The sequence below is a fragment of the Macrobrachium rosenbergii genome, chromosome 44 (genome assembly GCF_040412425.1).
Source record: "Macrobrachium rosenbergii isolate ZJJX-2024 chromosome 44, ASM4041242v1, whole genome shotgun sequence".
In the NCBI taxonomy this organism is placed as follows: domain Eukaryota; kingdom Metazoa; phylum Arthropoda; class Malacostraca; order Decapoda; family Palaemonidae; genus Macrobrachium; species Macrobrachium rosenbergii.
In genome coordinates, this window is record NC_089784.1 from 9,179,088 (window position 1) to 9,199,865 (window position 20,778).

Here is a 20,778-nt window from a genome sequence, read left to right on the forward strand (position 1 = left end):
TTGTGAGCTTGTCTAATAAAAATCTGGATCGAAATATACCTGAACCACGTGATTCCTGTGATTAATCTCTCTCTGTCTCTCTCTCTCTCTCTCTCTGTCTATATATATATATATATATATATATATATATATATATATATATATATATATATATATATATATATATATATATATATATATATATATATATATATATATATATATATTATATATATATATATATATATATATACATACATACATACATACATACATACATACATACATACACACACACACGCATGCTTGAAATTGTAACAGCCACAAGACCCTCGTAACTTCTCAGATTCATTACACCCGTTAGATCCGCTAGTCACTACAAAGCTTTGGATCCTTATACAAGAACCGATTCGAACCCACATCTAGAGTATCACATTAGGTAACGTTGCTGATCTGACCACGAAGAGGATGAAAGTCAATTGCCGCTCATAAATACACATACCTGTCGAATTCAGATACATTTATTAGAGCTGGAATAGACACATCCTCACCATCGTAGCCAAGTGAGGATGGGTCTATTCCAGCTCTTATAAATGTATCTAAATTCCACAGGTATGTATGAGTGGCAATAGACTTGGCATCTCTCTCGTGGTCAGGTCTTCAACGTGACATCGGCCTGATACTTCGTTTGTGGGTTCGAATCCTGCTACGGACATCAGAATTACTTCATATTCTTGCATTTGGATCTAAGGCTTGGCAATGATAAATATATCCAAAAAGTGTAAAGAATTTGAAGAGTTAAGAAGTTATTACAATCAATTACATACGTATGTACTGAACAGTGACCAGTAGATTCTATATATATATATATATATATATATATATATATATATATATATATATATATATATATATATATATATATATCAGACTTACTTAAAAGCATTAAAACGCTTGGCCACTTGGCTACGATGGTGTGGATAGGTCTGTTCCAGCTCTAATGAATATGTCTGAATTCGAAAGGTACCTAAACCCTGATGAGATGTAGAAATACATGAAAGCGTTTTCTCTTTTCACCCTTTTCCTGGCTGAACACACACACACACACACACACACACACACACATACATATATATATATATATATATATATATATATATATATATATATATATATATATATATATATATATATATATATATATATATATATATATATATATATATATATATATATATATATATATATATATATATATATATATACATATATATATATATATATATATATATATATATATATATTAACGATCGCAAGCGATCTCACCCGATCTCACATCCTTGCCAGTGGAGCGTCGCTGAATGGGGTTTATTTTTGCCAGGGTGGACCCTTCCCCATTCTCAGCTCCATCAGCTAGCCAAGAGAGATGGAATCCTCAGTCTTATGACCCTACATCATGTGACGCCTGCAAGTCACTGGAGAACCTCCAGACTCCTGACTTTGCACCCTTTGGTGTCTTAATGCCCCTGCCACTCTGGGATCAAATATTTTGCATACATAAAAGGCATGAAACTTACGGGTTTTTACGCCGCGCCAGTGGTTGCCACTTTAGTATATGCAAGAACTTGATCCAATATGCATTGCTTAACCCACATTTTGCATACATAAAAGGCATGAAACTTACGGGTTTTTACGCCGCGCCAGAGGTTGCCAGTAGAGTGTATGCAAGAATGGGGTCCAGTGTGCAATGCATAACCCATATTTTGCATATGGCATTGAACTTACGGGTTTTACGCCGCGCCAGGGTTGCCACTAGAGTGTATGCAAGAATGGGGTCCAGTAGCAATGATAACCCATATTTTGCATATATAAAAGGCATTGAACTTACGGGTTTTACGCCACGCCAGAGGTTGCCACTAGAGTATATGCAAGAATGGGATCCAATATGCATTGCATAACCCATATTTTGCATATATAAAAGGCATTGAACTTACGGGTTTTACTCCACGCCAGAGGTTGCCACTAGAGTATATGCAAGAATGGGATCCAATGTGCAATGCATAATCCAATTCACATATGAAGTAGGCATGAAACTTACGGGTTCTTACGCCGCGCCAGTGGTTGCCTACTAAGCATATGTGATTCGGCATTGATACCCCATTTCCGAGGGCATCATGTGGCAGGAGAGCAGGTGCACAACAGTCCAGTCTTGGAGGAGGTGCTCATCAGTCCAGTCTTCGAGAGGTGCTCATCAGTCCAGTCTTCAAGAGGTGCTCATCAGTCCAGTCTTCGAGACGAGGTACACAACAATCCAGTCTTCGACAGGGGGTGCACAACAATCCAGTCTTCGGGCACTTGCCGCCATTCCTACCTGCCACTGTAGTCTCTCCATCCGCAGAGATGTTTCACAACTGTTTCCAACATCTGAAATGTCCCGCCTTCTTTCTTCTGGAAGCAAATCATCCGTCTTCCTAAAAACGCAGAGTCTTCAAGTGACAGAGTTTATCTTGTAAAGATTTTTGACCATTTGAGATTCTTGTTCCAATCTTTGTAGTCTGGCTGCAGACTCTAGCCTCATTTTTTGGTGTAATTCTTTCCTGCTCACTTTTGGCTTCTGATCTGGTTTCGTCAAAGATGGAGTTTTAGTGAGGACTTTTTTTGTGTCTTTTCTGGTGCCAGCTGAAGGCTGTTTCAATGCCCTAAGTTGGTTGATTCCTTCCTCGATGCTGTCCAGCCCTTGGTAGAGGTCTTTGCAATTGATCTGAGGCCTCCTTAAGCATCGAGTTTTATCCAGATCAGTTTTCTTTCCTGATAGAGGCTGTTCTTCAGGCACCATTTTGACCACATTCGTCTTTATTTTGAGCACCTCAAGTTCCTTCATTGTTTTATTCCTCTTTTCCTCTTGAAGAATTCTGACTTCTGTTTCTAAGGATCTGATCTTCTGGTCCTTTGCTGAGTTCTCTTCTTGGAGGCTTTCAAGTTCAACTATCGTCTCCATCTTCTCAAACTCCATCGTTTCTAACTCCTCCTTCATCTCAGCGAGTTCGAATTCCAGTTGGACTTTCCTTCTCGTCATTTCAGTCAGCTTTCCGTTTGCCTTTTCTGCTACAACATTTTTAGTTTCTTTTAACAAAGCGATTACTTCTTTTTGCTTAAGAGAGCACTCATTCTGCAGTCGCAGGAGCTCTCTATCCTTCTGCAGGTTAAGGTCTTTCGTTTTCTCTGCTTCCTTCGTTCTCTCTGCTATTTCTCTTCTGCATTCCTCGAGCTGTTGCAAATTATCGTCAGCCCTCTGTTTCTCAGTGGTAAGAACTTCCAATTCTTGTTCTAAGCAGTTGATCCTTAAGCTCTTGTCCTCATTTTCCTTCAGCAGACTTACAACTTGATTGCGTTTCCTTTCGTTCTCCTCTCGAAGCCACTGCAAGTCCTCATTCTGCTTTTTCAGTTGGACTTCCGCTGCATTTCTATCGCTTTCCATTTTCTGCAAATCGTAATTTAGGGTCTCCCTCTCCATCTCGAGAACTGAGACTGTACTTTCCAAAATGATTAAGGTCGAGTCTCTATCTTCCTTTTCCTTGATTAGGTTCTCGGTCTCTTTATTCTTCTCCGCTATTTCTTTCCTAAGTCTTTCCATTTCAGCAGGCATCAAATTGATTTTTCTGTCCTTTTCTTCATTCTGCCGTTCCAAGTCTCTAATAACTCGTTCCATCTCGTCTCCTACTTCAGTCAGGGCATCTAGTTTATTTCTTAGTTCTTCTATAACTTGAGCCTTCTCCAAATTATCTTTCTCAAGTTTTAAAACATGCTCGTTTTCCTTAATTTCTTCGTCGGTCTGTTGACTAATCAATTCTTCATACGTCATTTCCTCTGTACTGTCTAAAATTTCTTCTTCTTCTGCAAACATTTCGTCTTCGATGTCAGAATTCAAGTCCTCGTAATCGTCGGCCTGCGGAATTGCAGCCGCCTCCGATTGAATGTCGTCCAGGGCCATAAATTCCTTAAAGAATTCAACAATAGCCCTGCCCAAACTATAAAGCATAAATACTTCGATAAAAAGAAACATCAAAGACACATGAAACATATCCAGGCGGGGGAAATGGACTCCGTTGGTAAAGCACTTTGATAGCACAAACATAATAATACTCAACAACATGATTGTCTCGTACAGATTAACTCTTTCTGACTTATCCTTAGTTTTTAAATCGGACACAGGATGAGCGTCTGGATCCTGGAGCCATTTCTGTCCTCGCTGAAGCCGCTCCTGTCTTCGGGGATTCTTGGGGATTCCCGGGAGAGTCAGGGACGTCTGGAATATGGTCAGTTTTGAGGCAATTTCCTCTCAAATTCCTCTGGGGGTCCCGGGGATTCTCCGGAGGCGCTGAAACCAAAATGTGAAACGAAGTTCGCGACAGATCGATTTGATATTTCTGCCATTCGTTTTTCTTTGCTTTTTAAAGTTTATTCTTTTAATATATATGTTGAAGTCTTTAATTTTTCTTAAAAGATTTAGTATTTTCAGTCTTCTTGATTTCAAGTGGGAGTTTGTACAGTGTTTGAGTTGCTAACTTGATAAGGGCCCAGAAGCCAAATAACTTTTTCAGAGCTGAAATGTATAAGAAATTAAACCACCTATTCCTGCCCCAACTATTTCATTATTAAGGCGGAAAAGATGAAATTGATATATATATATATATATATATATATATATATATATATATATATGAAATTTTTTATCACACCTTGATTTATATACAGTCATGAAGCTACAAATGTCGCTACCTCGGGAATATCCCCGATGGGGAATTATCACCGAAGGGGAATTTATAAGTGATAAATGGACTGGTATGTACATGTACATATTAGCGGCAATAGACTTTTATTTATCTAGATCTTGATCCTTTTCATGGTTAGGTTGGCAACGTGACCTCGTTCGAATCCTGCTGCTGGCATCTGCATTACTTCATATTCTTAAATTTTGATCTAAGGCTTTGTAGTGACAAGAGTATTTAAAAAGTTTAAAGAATTCGAGAAGTTAAGAGGCCATTGTTGTTATTACAATTTTATACGTATATAAGGCGTATCTATATAATATATATATATATATATTATATATATATATATATATATATATATATATATATATATATATATATATATATATATATATATATATATATATATATATATATATATATATATATATATATATATATATATATATATATATATATATATATATATATATAGTAGAGAGAGAGAGAGAGAGAGAGAGAGAGAGAGAGAGAGAGAGAGAGTCTCCCTGAGGACGTCGTGCAATTGGAACTTCAAAAGTTCAAGCAAAGATGCAACGTATTACTACCCTAATGCAATTCTCCTTGCATTTTAATATATTTTTATCTATTTATTAGTTTATTAATTTATTTTTTCGTTTTAATAAGTGAGATCTCTTCTTTTTTGTATTTCCCTTTAACTTCTCTTACTTCCCAATGAACTTCATTACTCGCTACAATGTGGTTCGGATTCCACCAGTGGTCTGGTTAAACTAAGGTATACTTAAAACTCTTTTTCCCAATGAACACCATATTATTTGGAAGCTTGAATTTCAAGTCACTGGCCCCTGTGGCCTTATTCCATACGAACAGGGTTCACCTTCTGAATATTAATAGTAATAATAACAGGTTCAAATCTTTGCCGAATCAGATGCACTTGTCAAGTATAATTCCCCTTGGGCGTAACTTATCACCACGGTAAAGTAAATCCGATACTGAATGACATTTTCGGTTTAATATTTGTGAATATAAAAAAGTGATGCGCGCATAAACGAATAAAAACTCATATGTATATGCAGACTTAAAATCATCAGTTAGTGAGGTAGGGCGAGAGAGGAGAAACATAAACGGTATTTTTAGGACTGGCATCACCGGCTTGGCGCCATCGGTTTTAGGTTATAATTGTGTATGTGGGACGGGACGCCCTTAATGCTGTTATCATATCTTTATTTTATTGATTTTTTTTTTGAAAAGCCGTTTTTGTTGATTTATTTTTTTTAAGTAGTTGTATTGTTATGCGGTTCAAAATTCCTTGTGTATGGAATAATTATGATAATTGTTCTTTTATCAGATAATTTTTAAATGAAGATTGCAAGAAGTGAGAGCTTCACATTTTTTTTTTTACCGTGAAGGCCTATGCGTCAAAATTTCTTTATATGAATTTATACACACGTATGTATATATATATATATATTTACATATGTATCTGTATGTGTATATACAGTATATATATATATATATATATATATATATATATATATATATATATATATATAATGTATATATACATATGCAGTATATATATTTATGTGTGTGTGTGCGTGTGTGTAATAACCAAAATTTTCACTTTCCGACTTCCTCACACATTTTGGATATCCATTCACTGGAAAGCCTGCGATATATATATATATATATATATATATATATATATATATATATATATATATATATATATAAATATATATATACATACATATAAATATATATATATACATATATATATATATATATATATATATATATATATATATAGATATATATATATAGGAGAGAGAGATAGAGATAGAGAGAGAGAGAGAGAGAGAGAGTCTAATAACCAATTGCGATAATGTTGACGCCTTTCTCTAAACTGTCTCCTGACAGACTTCATCAGGGATTTTGTTTCCTATAGATAGATCTTGAACTGGTCCTTTGCCAGTTGGCACCGTTATCTTCCCAAGTGCCATATTTGACATAAAATAAATTCATTAATTCTTTAAGAATCATCGACATTCTGTAAGTCAGGATTGTATTTATAGGATTTCGTAATTAGACGGTTTAACCTTCACGAACTTTATGATGTTGGTGGAATGTACCATATTAATTAATAAATATGATTACGTCCGTAAATGAAAAGTGAGGGGTCTTAGGAGACACTCAAGTCAGTAGGCACCGAGACCTCTTCCCTTGTGGTTGGAGGGCGATGAACCTCCTAAAGGTTTGTTTATTCTTGTGCCTGGTTTCCAGCGGTTTTCTCAGGGGTCCCATGGCTCCCACGGCGATTCTAGGTCGTGGTCAGGGTCAACCGTGTACGCCCAGTCGAGAACATCGTTCTCATCCCGCTACGAATCCTACAAACCCCTAGAGGATTACAGGGCGCGGTTTGGTGTCAGCCTATTGCCTGGTCAGGGACGCTGGGACTCTTCGACAGCCACTGGGACAGATCACGGGATAAGTAGTGCCGAAGGCCGAGCAGGCTACTACGATGCAGGCTACCATTCCTCTGTGACAACGGAGTTTCCTCCCTTAGTTGAGTCCGAAACTGGGCTGACTCATTACGAAACGTTGGGACCTCATGGGCAAAGGAGACCCCGACCTCCTGGCAGGTATTCTCCACCGCAAGGTCGCGGTAGGTCACCCCCTCAGCGAACTTCCGGCGAAGGCTACGGCGAAGCTTATCTCGAGTGGTCGGAATACGGCGTGCGTAAGTTGTAATCTCAGTGACCTGTTCTGTTTATATATATGTATATATATATATATATATATATATATATATATATATATATATATATATATATATATATATATATATATATATATGTGTGTGTGTGTGTGTGTGTGTGTGTGTGTGAATATGTAAATAGAAGTATATTTTGATGAAGTTGTTTCTAATATTTATTTAATGATCTACAAGTTTACAATATATTATATATATATATATATATATATATATATATATATATATATATATATATATATATATATATACATGCTTAAAATCACAGTGACATATGACGTATATATACGTAAGTACCACAGAGACTTCAGTTGAGGATGTACACCCATTATTGTGGTACAGTACATTGCATATATATATATATATATTTATATTTATATTAGGAATGAATAGGTCAATATAACTAATTTAAGTCAAGAAAATTTAAGTAAAGAAACATTCTATACAGAATGAAGATAGCTAGATAAGACATTAATGAAATTAGGTAAGTAATTTCACAGGGTAAACTGAAGATAAGATAAAAATTATAATAACGTAATTAACAAGAACAATAACTTTTAAACGCCAAAACGTACAAGCCATGGGCGAAGCACCTGGACTTTAGACCAGATAATAGTTTAAAAAAAAGTTTTTTTACTGAAAGTGTAAGACGTACAGAGTGAAATTATATATATATATATATATATATATATATATATATATATATATATATATATATATATATATATATATATATATATATATATATATATATATATATATATATATGGAGGAACAGGATAGCCAGGAAGACGTGGTAACATTGCAGCGTTACCACATCTGGCGATCCTGTTCCTTCTTAAAATGAAGTTTTCTAGAAACGACAACATAACCAGTTTTATATATATATATATATATATATATATATATATATATATATATATATATATATATATATATATATATATATATATATATAAAGAAAATGAAAGAGAGGGAAATAGATGGACGATGTTTTCCGGAACCAAATGGAGCTTTCATGTCAGGAACTCAGCTGCAATGGAAATTTCATTTTTTCACAAGTGGAAGCGATTGAAATCCTTGCTTCAACAGGGGATGAAAAGTAGCACGAGGTGTGGCAAAAGGTGTAGGAACAGCAGGGGCGTTATTAATGCACTGGTCATTTGAGGGAGGAAGGAAGGAAAGGAAAAAAAAAAATGGCAAACTAGAAGCCATTTATGACTTTCAGAAGCAATTTGCCAGCTTTACATTCGTCAGTTTTCTTTGTATCTCCTCCGGATGGTGATAAAAAAAGACGAAAAGGTCATGCCTTCCAATGTTTCTTTTTTTTATTTTTATTCGCCTTTTTGCATCACAATATTAGCAATTAAATCATTAGACAGATTGTAATGTCTTGGAATAGGTGTCCTAAGCCCTTGCTCGAGGTTAATGACGAAAAATTTCAAAGCGATGTAAGTTTTAGTTTTGTTGGACCAGTGAAATTTTTTTTTTTAAGGGAAGCGAGAAGGGGTAAGAATTGATCGACCCAATAATTGGAAGGAGAAGCAGAAGCGATAGTTTTGTAGAGCAACCTCATAACTTGTAAAGAGCGACTCATACAGTGATGTCCTGACTCTATATGTATTTTTAAGACATTTGTGGAATGTCAGAGAGATTTCTGAACATATCTTGAATTAGTGTCTGTGTCCTCTGGTATATACATGACTGTCTTAAACACACGAAATTGGCCTCAGTATAAATTTAGCATAGTAATTTGTAAAATAAATGATTTGGACAAGAACTTTTAAGATATAGAATTTTACAAAATATAATCATTATAGTTTAGCACTCCGGTAAATATTCACACAGCACGTCCATAAAAAAAATTAAACTGGTTTACCTGAGGCTCATCATCAAATCATTATCATAAACTCTCCCCAGAATCACTCATCTTTCCTCCCCAAAATCACTCATCTTTCCTCCCCCAAAATCACTCATCTTTCCTCCCCAAAATCACTCATCTTTCTCGAACCTAAGCTAAACGCTTAGCAACGTTAATATGCTAACGCAGGGTATGTACTTGACATAAGTGGATCAGCCATTATGATTTTTGCAAAAAAAAAAAAAAAAAAAAAAAAAAAAAAAAAAAAAAAAATCATCTTTCCAGGCTGCACTTGCAACGAGTGCGGGACTCGGAACTGTCAACACTTCACCGGCAAGTGCGAGTGCTTCCCGAATGTTGACGGAGAGGACTGTGATCGCTGCGCTCCAGATCATTGGGGCTTTGCATCTTGCCAGGTAAAATGCTTATGAAATCAAGAAAATTCACTATTTTTGGACTTGCAGTGCAAAAAAAAATAAGTCTTAGGGAAAATATATTGAATTTTTGTGAGGATTTATATTACAGCTGTGCAGAATATATGTTCACGGTTATTTTTATTTTTATTTTTTTTTTTTTTTTGCGTGTTGCAGTTTTGTTTCCTGTCAGGTAGGACTGGGTTCGCCCGTCCACAGACCTGAAAACGTCGCGCTAGTTTTGTTATTATCAAGAGCGGTTTGAAATTTAAACCCGTGGTATCGTTATCCTTTATTTTAGGTTGTGGTTCCGAATAAGAATTGTTTTGTATGTATCGTAAAACGTGTTTTGCAAATTGAATTTAGGCCTATGTTGTATTCATAAACGCAGGGCTGCCAACCATGCCAATGCGGAATTGCAGCTGCCAAGAGCCAGTGTGACGAAGGGACCGGTCAATGCGTATGCAGAGAGGGTGCAACAGGGCAACGATGCGAACTGTGCAAGCCAGGCTACTGGAATTATACGCGCCACGGATGCCAAGGTGAGAATAATTTCAGTTATTTTACCACAGGAAACGTATAAAAGTAACACGCACACACAATACGCATATACAAAATTAAAGCGTTTTGAAAACGCCCTAACCTTACAGGAGTGCTTTCATACCCAAATGTTAACAAAATTTTTCCCAGTTTCATCTCTGTTTAGAGAAGGAATAATAGAATATCTATTAGATATTTTGTTATCCAAGATAAATTCTCTAACTTGAATGAGTACTACGAACAAGACAGAAAAAAAGAGCTCTTTCATTTTGTTTAATAAGATTACTGCTGCATTGGTTTGAGGAAGATGTTTTGCTTTCTGAACACTAAATGTAAAGAATAACAAGTCAGACCTGACCTTTGACCCACAGTACCTGTTTAATTTATTAGTTTGAAATAAAGACTAAGAGATATAGGTCTTCCTTTATACTGATTTTACAATGCTTGACAGATAGACCACCTTTTTTATTACATGCACATTTTAGAATATATCATATCCTGAAGCTAAAGGAAAAATAATTACAATAATATTTGATTCTGCATGATTGGTCTTTTACTCTCCAGCTGAACCTTCAGTCACAGGGATGTTTTTGTTTCAGCTTGCACGTGCCAGGAAGGATTCAGCATTGGTGTAGGATGCAACCCGCTGACTGGCCAGTGTTCCTGCTTACCTGGCGTTGTTGGAGCAAATTGTGATGGATGTCCCTACAGGTAAACATACACACTGTATATACACTATATATATATATATATATATATATATATATAATATATATGTGTGTGTTTATTAGTAACTACTTAGGCAAAACAAACACGCGTGATAAGTATAAAAGTAAGGAAACGACTGGAAAGGTGTAACTATAAAAAGTCTAAGTGCCAAGAGTTTTTGTGAATTAAATGCACGTCGTCATTGCACCCTGCGTCTCCTGAAGATATGTACGTAACGCTCGAAAATGTTTGGAACATGATCTGTTTTTTTTTATACCTTCCCAGTTGTTTTCTACTACACACACACACACACACACACACAAATATATATATATATATATATATATATATATATACACATATAATATATATATAATTTATATATTTATATATACTGTATATAGGCCTATATATATATATATATATATATATATATATATATATATATATATATATATATATATATATATATATATATATATAATCAACATTAACCTGTTTTACCTAACAGGGTTGCTTCAGATAACAACAACAATGGTTACAGCTGCATTCTTACTTTTAACTGAATGAATCGTGGATTAACACCCCGTGCAGTAAAGCTTCCACAACATTAGCCGCTTCATCCACCTACACAGAAGTTTATCAACTGCGCATAACCCCCCCAACACACAAATACATACATACATACACACACATTGCTAATACCATCACGCGCACACAAACACATACATACATGTATACAGTATAATATAAATAAAGGCAATGCCACGAAGGAAAGAGGCGTCGCCTTTATTTCTGTATTCATCACGTTCCATATTTTCATGATTCAGTTATACATACACTGTGTATACATACATATATATATATGTATGTATGTATGTATATATAAATATATGTATATGTATATGTGTATTAAATAAATATATGTATATGTATATGTGTATTTATACATATATATATAATATATATATATATATGTATATATAATATATATATATATATATATATATATATATATATATATATATATATATATATATATATATATATATATAAACTTTTGTGCTTCAGTTTTTATATTTTCAATTGTGAAGTCATATATGTTACATTAATACCGATTTAGCTATACCTCAGGCACAACTTACATCGAAAGAGGATTATAGAAATGCACCTGTAACCTAACCAGAATTGGAACCTATATCGCTTATGGTTGCTGCACGGGGACCACTCATTTAATACACTCAGTTTATAAATGCAAACACCTAAGAGAAAGTTTCCATGAGGGGGGAACATGATGGCGTAAATGTAGAGAAGCAGGGATTTAGAACCTGCCTGCATATCACCAAGTAATTTTCATTCGGAAGCACTACAATGCTGGTACTGTTTTTAAAATTAGCCTTTCGTGTGGTTGCGTGGGGAATCCTCTTAGAAAAGGAGATACACTGAGTTGCATGGATGATAACTTATGAGTCCATCTGAACAGACACTTTAAGAAATAAATAAATAGAAATGTAAAGTGTATAAGATGATAAAAATGTAAAACTAAATAAAGCAATTGGTGCAATGCTTGACTGATTTAGGAAGAAACTTATAGTAACCTTTGGCTTTTAGAAGAAGTTACTTCTGTCCATAGCGTTCAACGTATAAATCACTTTCATTTCACTTTCGTTTTGTTCTCTAGGTGGGTACTGATTGAGGGATATGGATGCCAAGAATGCGAAGAGTGTGTTCATGCCCTGCTTGATACCACTGATGAACTTATTAAACTCATTGAGCCAACAATACTGGAATTCAAGGTATGTTCATGCTCACCTGTATGTCCCTAAAAGTAAATTGTTAAAATACGCAGAAGCAGAGATACGTAGTAAGAAGAATTCTAATGAGAAATTTGTACCCTCTCAAGACCGCAGCACACAGCTACTTCCTACACCAGTCCCTGAGCGCCATCAATTCAACGGTGCACGAACTCCGACCAAGGGTCGATCTGATGGACCTTCCTCAAGCAGAAACGCATCCCATTCACAAAGCCATCGAGGACGTCTTCAAGAGGGCTCAGTCAATTTCTGGCAAGGTGGGTGATGCCATTATTTTTATTATTATTATTATTATTATTATTATTATTATTATTATTATTATTATTATTATTATTATTATTATTATTATTATTTGGCAGCAGACCTTCTTTTAAACAGGTTTTATTGAATGTTATTTTGCTTAGCTACATATTATTTTTATTATTTTCTTTTTCCTTGTTACTTCTCTTTATTGGATTAAAAAGAAAATAGAAAAAATCTTCTACAAAATAAATGCAGCTGCAGCAATGATATTGAAATTATTATTATTATTATTATTATTATTATTATTATTATTATTATTATTATTATTATTATTGTGTTGTAGTTTCTCAATCTCGAATGAGTTTCTTTGTATAACTTTACAACCCAAACTCAATGGTACCCAGGCCGTTATTCTGTTTAATAAAGTTTTTAGAGAGATGGTCTTCCTCCGAATATTATTATTATTATTATTATTATTATTATTATTATTATTATTATTATTATTATTATTATTATTATTATTATTATTATTATTATTATTATTATTATTTCCTCCACAGAGTTGTGTTTTTTTGGGGGGCGAGGTTCGGTTTGTGTGTCTGTCTTTTAGGAGAATTTCACAAAAAGTTGTCAAAATGTTTGCGAAAGTTTTACTAGAGGTGGATATCGTAATTAGTAATGAGTGGTTACATTTTAGAAGAGATAGGAATACAGTATATCAGTTTGGCAAAAGGACCTTTTGCGGGTTAGATTCCTCAGCCTAGTTTCATAATGTTCTAGGGCGCTAAAGAAACTGAAACCATATGAACCATTTCCATAGATTTTGGTAACCAAATTTTTGTACTTTAATTACATCTGCAAGGTCAGTGTGACTGGAGGTTATTTCAAATGTTCCAAACTTACTCAAGAAGCCGAATCCCTATACACCATCATTGTAAGTTTTGGTAAACAATTTCCATAATTACTTCTGAAAAAAGTGATACTGGAGGACGTTTCTCCCTTTAACCTGTAAACTTTCATTTGGATCCTGGTCGAAGAAAATGTGTGCTCATAGATTGGACATAGGTAGAGGTATGCACTCCATTGAGCTGGGGAGAGTGCTTTGTCCGTTCGTTCGTCCATCCGTCGTAGCTGTGCGTTATGCGTTGAAATCCAGACCTAAGCAGGTGTAAACGAATTATATTTTATCAGTGGCCACATTTTGGAAGATAAAGAATGCTGTACCATATGGATCGAGATGACCCACATTTTACGGATGAATAACTCCGATAAAGTTTTGCATTAAGCTTCCTGAGAAAGGAATTAGTTAGTGGTGATGATTCTTATTTATTTCCTCTTGTTATGAATATTATTCATAATGAACATACGCCCCTATGGTACAAGCATAAAGGCAATTAGATTACCCCGCAGACTCCCAAAGGATAAAATGCCCTTATCGTGAATGGTGTTTAAAAAATGTTAATTTACTTGCAACATGAGTTCTGTATAATGAGAAGGCAGTATTGACTTTCGTTTTGCAGTCATAGTAATGGCAAGTGGCACAATGAGTGCAAAACTCAAGTGACATCAAGAAATGTAACAAAAAGCGTACGTATTAGGCAGCCAAGGCACCGATCACTCGTTGAGAGTCTACGTTTAGAGAAAGTTGGCCGGCCAGTCTGATGTTGGATTCCTATCTCTAATGTATTACAGTTATGGCACACTCCCCCTGCCCGCGCGTAGATCTCGTAGTGCAGCATTTTCTCCGCACATTCTCCTTTTGTCCTTACACATGAACGACATTTAACATGCTCCAAATTTTCATTCTCACCAAAATTCCCACTATGGGTTGTAAAACTCAAAATGAGTTAATAACCCATTAAAGAGTTAGTTAAAGTTTTGTCAGATGGGCTAGGTTAAATTTGATGGTCGAGGCAAGAGTTTGACGGTCAAGGCAAATTGGCCCTGTTCAAAGATGACAGCCACTAAGTAGAAAGAAAATGAGGTCTGAAGATGAAATGGCCCACACTACCCGGCATCCTGTAAGTAAGTAGGTAAGGTTGCGAAGAATCTAAGAAAAATTGATTGCCATAAATTTAGAAACTGTGGTAGGAAAAGGTAGAAAACAGGCCATTTGTTGTGAAATAGTGATGAAGTACAAAAGCAATCAGTTGTGACACAGAAAAATAAAAATTCTGGTGGAAAGGTGGCAAGACAAGTCACTTGACTGCCGGCCGCTATTCCGCCAGAATTTATATATGTATTGGTCACTACTGTTTGTTTTTCTGCTATCTTGGTCAAAGATGATGTGGCAGAGGATGTGATAATAGTGGGACGAATAAATAAAAGAATAAGGGAAACTAGAATTATTTTAGGAAAGATGACAATGCACGCATTCTCAGTATACTCATCGCAATCAGGAGACCAGAAGAAGAAAAGCAAGAATATTTATAAAGGTGATGAGATGTAATCAAATGCAGTGACTGACATGCCACAGTCAGAGAGGATTCTGGAAGAAGAAGACATAGATGGTCACGTAGAATCATGAGCTGTAGAAATCTAAAAGTGACATTTTCTTTTTTCCATGAAAATCTCATTGAAGTTTGAACGTTAGGCAGCATTTCAAGTATTGAAAATACATGCTGAAACTTACAAGGCACCATAAACTATTATTTTGTTTTATATATTTACAGGCAAATATTCTGTATGATCGTTCTGATGAAGCCTCAACAAACAGCTTCGGGGTGTTTAACGACGCCCTTGCCGTTCAGAAACACGTCGATGACGCCTTCAGTTCGGCAAGGAATGTCATTGGAGAGATCAATCGACTTGTAATTGGTCTGGAGACTGGCACAGGTAATGCTCACTAAGTGGATTGGATTGGCCAAGTTTTAAGCATACCTGGGTCAGTGGGTCATTTAGCCTTTAGAACTGTTTTAATGTTAGTTGAATTTACTGTGCTCGAGAGCCTCCCCATTCGTGAGAGCTAGTTCTCAAGACGAGGATAATATAGATTTGTAGATTTGGAGATTGGAGTAGAATCATAAACGCCAAAGTAAACTAAATTCATTCTTATGAATTAAATAAAAATAAAACTCACGTTTGTTTAAAATTAAATTCCGAAAAAACCGAAAAAGATTAGGATTAATGGTCTGATCACCAGCTAATTGAAATGTACTGAATTCATGTTTGATTTTTATACATTTTAGGAAATGGTAACTTTTGAGTGATGTACCAGCAGGACTAGCGTCATTACTTACCTTAGCCAGTTGTCTCTTTTTGCAAATCACTGCTCAGAGAGTAAAAGTGTCATGGCCACGAAACTTGTGGAACTTATTCAATTTTATTTTCTTCAGGTGCACAACTTGAGCAAGCAATTCATGAAGCTGAAGACATTGTGGATCAGATGCGACTTCGCGATTTCAGTCCATTTGGAGACAAGGCGGAAGTAGAATTGGAAATTTCTAAAGAATGGCTGGAAAGAATGGAGGGTTTCTTCAACCCGGTTAAAGTAAATATCATTTACTTATTTTTATCACTGTTGATTAAAAAAAATGCCAGACTTTTTAGACTAAGTGAAATGAAGAAACGTTTGATTACAAGCAGGAAAAGCAGTAGTTTTCGTGAAAGAAGTTACAGCATTAAAAAGTTTAGCTAATCCTATCGCAAAGAAGTTTTTAGACTATACCAAAACTCTCAGTTTTGTCAGGTTAAATACCTTATTTCAGATAATTCAGTTTCATGTTATTTTTATGGAATGTATAAATCACTTTGTTTCCCAGTTGTGACTGAACTTAGCCTACAAGTCAGTCATGGTGACTAATGTAGTTATTCATCTTAAAACATGGCTAGAGATGTCCTTTGGAATCCATTTAGCATTATAATTGAACTTGGTAAAGACTTTTTTTATTTAAAACATTATTTATGACAATCAAAACTAGTTTATTATCACACAACTTAGAATCTAGAAGAGTTGAGTTTATCATATGTGAGAACAGACATTCTTATGCATATTTTTGAGACCAGTATCGTCACACTGTCAAAACAATAGAAAAGTAATTATATAAATGTAATTCTAAGGCCGTCTTTTCTGCTGCATATGAGAATATACAAAGACAGTTTTCGTGTTTCTCATTTAGCCTAGGAAGTCCAGCTACATATTTAGTTTTGATCGACATTCTTTCTCATAAGATGGTAATACATTAGCATAGATGATAAAATTCTCCGTTAATAATAATATCCTATGGTTGACATCATGAATTGTTTCTTAGTTTTATTTTGCATTTACCATGAAAAATATTGTTCTTCGTTGTCTGTATCTCCTTTGAGGTATCTTGAATGTTCATTTCACATGTACGATTGTATTTGAACAGCAAAAATCTCTTTGCAGGCCCAAGAGAATGCAACAGGCTCTTACGAGAACTCCCTGAAGAAGTATGATGAGAAACTGACCGAGATGCGAGGACACATTTTGAAAGCCAATGATAAAAGCAAAGGCGCCCAAGAGATGAACCAGGAGAATAAAGTTTTCGGGTAAGATTATTCAGAGTATAGTTAATTTACTCTCTAATTAGCGTAAGATCAACAATGAAACAAAGTTAGTATTGCTGCTTTAAAAGCAGGCTACAGGGAATGCTGGACGCTAAAGGTTACGTAAAGGTTGTGTTTGCTGCAGGTACAGAATGACCGTCGGATATTTTTCTTTTATGAGAATTTAAGAGGAGAGAGGGAATAATAGAATACAAGATCCATTAGTCGAATGTAAAGAACGGAAGGCCTGCTGATATATTTTGTGAATAAAAAGGACCTTCTTTGCATTAAGAAAAATGTATTTTGAATGAGTTTTTGCAATGCTCAGAACTTTGGGGATATTGCTGTTAATTCTAATACAGTATTTTTGATTCGCTAACCCGTATCCTTGCCACATAGAAGTAAAAACTCCGGGAGATAAAGGAAAGATCAATCTTTATGCAGTGGCCAGTATAAAAACAATAATTGGATTGAGGTTTCTTACTTATTAATAGGATGTTAAACGAAGATGACCCAGAAGTTTAAGAACAAAAAATGAAAGGATGTCTATAGTGTGAAATTTATACGCTGACAAGATTACATAAGATAATAAAAAAATTAGATTTTTATAAAGAGCACATGAACTTTCTTCAACTAGATATATTTTCGTGCAGATAAAAAGGACAAGACTTAAATCATCATTGATAATGAAATTTTATTATGACTACGAAAGGGTGGACATGAGACAGTAGCCTACACTTAAAACAACAGTTTGATAGGATATTTAGAAAAAGAATTAACTTCTGGTAGACATTAATGTTGTCCAGTTAGCTCATGTTAACAGTGTAATTCTTATTTCTTATATTTGTAAACGTTACTTGAAATGTTGACAGCCTAATTCCATATTTTTGAAAATTTCTTTCGGGAATCTTACTGCCAACTTAAGGATGAAATGTTCAGTTATCAATCCGGAACAAAGGTCATCAGTAATATTATTTTATCGTAAACTTTAGCAATTATTCTAAAAATCTGTCAAGGTCGTGACTCTAACTAACGTATGCAAAGAGCTATACAACAGCTTTGAAATTCTTCTTAATTCTTTGTGACACAAGTAAGCAAAGTTGTCAAAAGAACTTGTTTATATTTTACAGGTACGAAGCTTTGAAGAAGAAACTGGATGAAGCTAATAAGATGGATGGTCAGGTCGAGAAGTTTATAAGTGAAGGTCGCGATTATGTCGATAAAGCCAACCGGAATTATCAGAATGCTTCGTCAAATTATGATATGTTAGGTAAGGTTCTCGTGAAGCTGAATGGTATTGTAATTGTAAGTCGCTAAAAAGCAGTCTTTATTGTTAACTTTATCGTTAGCTTTGATACAATTCGCTCCTGCCTACCACGTTCTGCTAAATTTTTCTTAACAATTCCAAATGGTTTCTTAAGTTGGTTTGCTAATTTGTATGTGTATATATATATATATATATATATATATATATATATATATATATATATATATATATATATATATCTGTATATAAATTAGCAAATCAACTTAAGGGACCATTTGGAATTGTTAAGAAAAATTTAGCAGAACGTGGTAGGCAGGAGCAAATTGTATTAAAGTTAACAATAACGTTAACAATAAAGACTGCTTTTTAGCGACTTACAATTACAGTAATATATATATATATATATATATATATATATATATATATATATATATATATATATATATATATATATATTCAGTATATATGTATGCATGTATTTATAAATAAAGGCAAATGCCACGATGGAAAGTAAAACAACGGAGTAGTGCTAGGCCTTTCGACTTACTGCTAAGTAAAGGACAGTGAGTCGAAAGGCCTTGCACCACTCCGTTGTTTCACTTTCCTTCGTAGCATTTGCCTTTTATATTTACATATTTCATCACGTTCCATATTTACGTGATTCAGTTATACGTGTTTATGTATGCTTGTATGTATGAATATACATACATACATACAAGTCAGGCAACAGATATCCAAGGCCCACATCAACTCGTTATTTGAAACTTAATTATGTATGTTGCCCCCTACTGACTTTTACTTAGAAAATGTGGCATCTTCGGCGAACTGCATATACTGTACGCTGTTATTTTACTGACACCGATCTTACTTTACTTCACAGTTGTGGAAATTGGAAAACTGCGAACTGCAAAATCTAACTTGAATACGACAGTGGCGACAGTTGTGTCAGAGCTGGAGCGAGCTCAGCTTCCAGCTCACAAAGCGCAAGGCCACGCGGAATTACTCAAGAATCGGGTAAGTTCCGTTTTCTTCGGAAGTTAATTTCTCACTCATTGTCATGAACGCTTTTAAGGGAGACAAGGTTAGTACAGGGTTTACAGGGTTGAGATTTTATCTGTCTAACATATGACGATAATTTACTTGTCATTTTGTAGGTATTTACAAGTACGAATAACTTACATCCAGTATTGGTGAATTTTAGCAAAAAATAAAAATCAAAGTAGTTCATTGCTTTATATTTATTTAAGTACTATCTTCTAAAAGTTGAGATATTCTAAAGTTCTGTGGTTGCTAGAAGAATTATGCTGACTGCATTGGTCTTAATATTTTATGTAGAAGAAGCAAAAAATAACAGAAGTTGGAAGATTTGCAAATAGAAAAGACCAGCTTTCATGATAACGATTATGAAAATTAGATTAGATTAGAACGATTATAAAAATATAATAACTATTGGCCACTTACTTCGCTGTAAAATTATCTGTAAAAGGCTAAGGTGTTAATGGAAATTTATGATGCATATTTATATATATATATATATATATATATATATATATATATATATATATATATATATATATGTGTGTGTGTGTGTGTGTGTGTGTGTGTGTGTGTACACACACATATTTTATGTGTGCACACAGTAAATGCAATTGTACATTCAACTATCTGTCATTCATCTCTCATTAGAAGAGCAACACACCAATTTGTGAAAGCATTACTTTTACACTGTCTGAGATAACGGATGAGGTTGCAGACCTACACCTCCGTCCCTTCTTTCATGCAAATTCACACAAACATACAAACTCCTCCCCCACCTCTCCACCCGGCTTGTCGTAATTCTGGTCTCGGGGAAGATCGACTCGTGCGAGATCCGATTCTTCCATCTATTATGTTATGAGC

The 20,778-nt window shown here is 34.7% G+C and overlaps 1 protein-coding gene across 1 annotated transcript in view; it reads left to right on the plus strand.

The window, feature by feature from the left end:
* Positions 1-20,778, plus strand: part of LanA (laminin subunit alpha) — an 84,899-nt gene that overhangs the window by 44,491 nt on the left and 19,630 nt on the right. Inside the window, 10 exon segments of the mRNA XM_067087673.1 lie at positions 9,671-9,801; positions 10,190-10,340; positions 10,938-11,049; positions 12,728-12,842; positions 12,950-13,117; positions 15,776-15,938; positions 16,439-16,593; positions 17,473-17,615; positions 18,743-18,882; positions 19,760-19,893. Of these exon segments, the coding sequence (XP_066943774.1) occupies positions 9,671-9,801; positions 10,190-10,340; positions 10,938-11,049; positions 12,728-12,842; positions 12,950-13,117; positions 15,776-15,938; positions 16,439-16,593; positions 17,473-17,615; positions 18,743-18,882; positions 19,760-19,893 (1,412 nt within the window).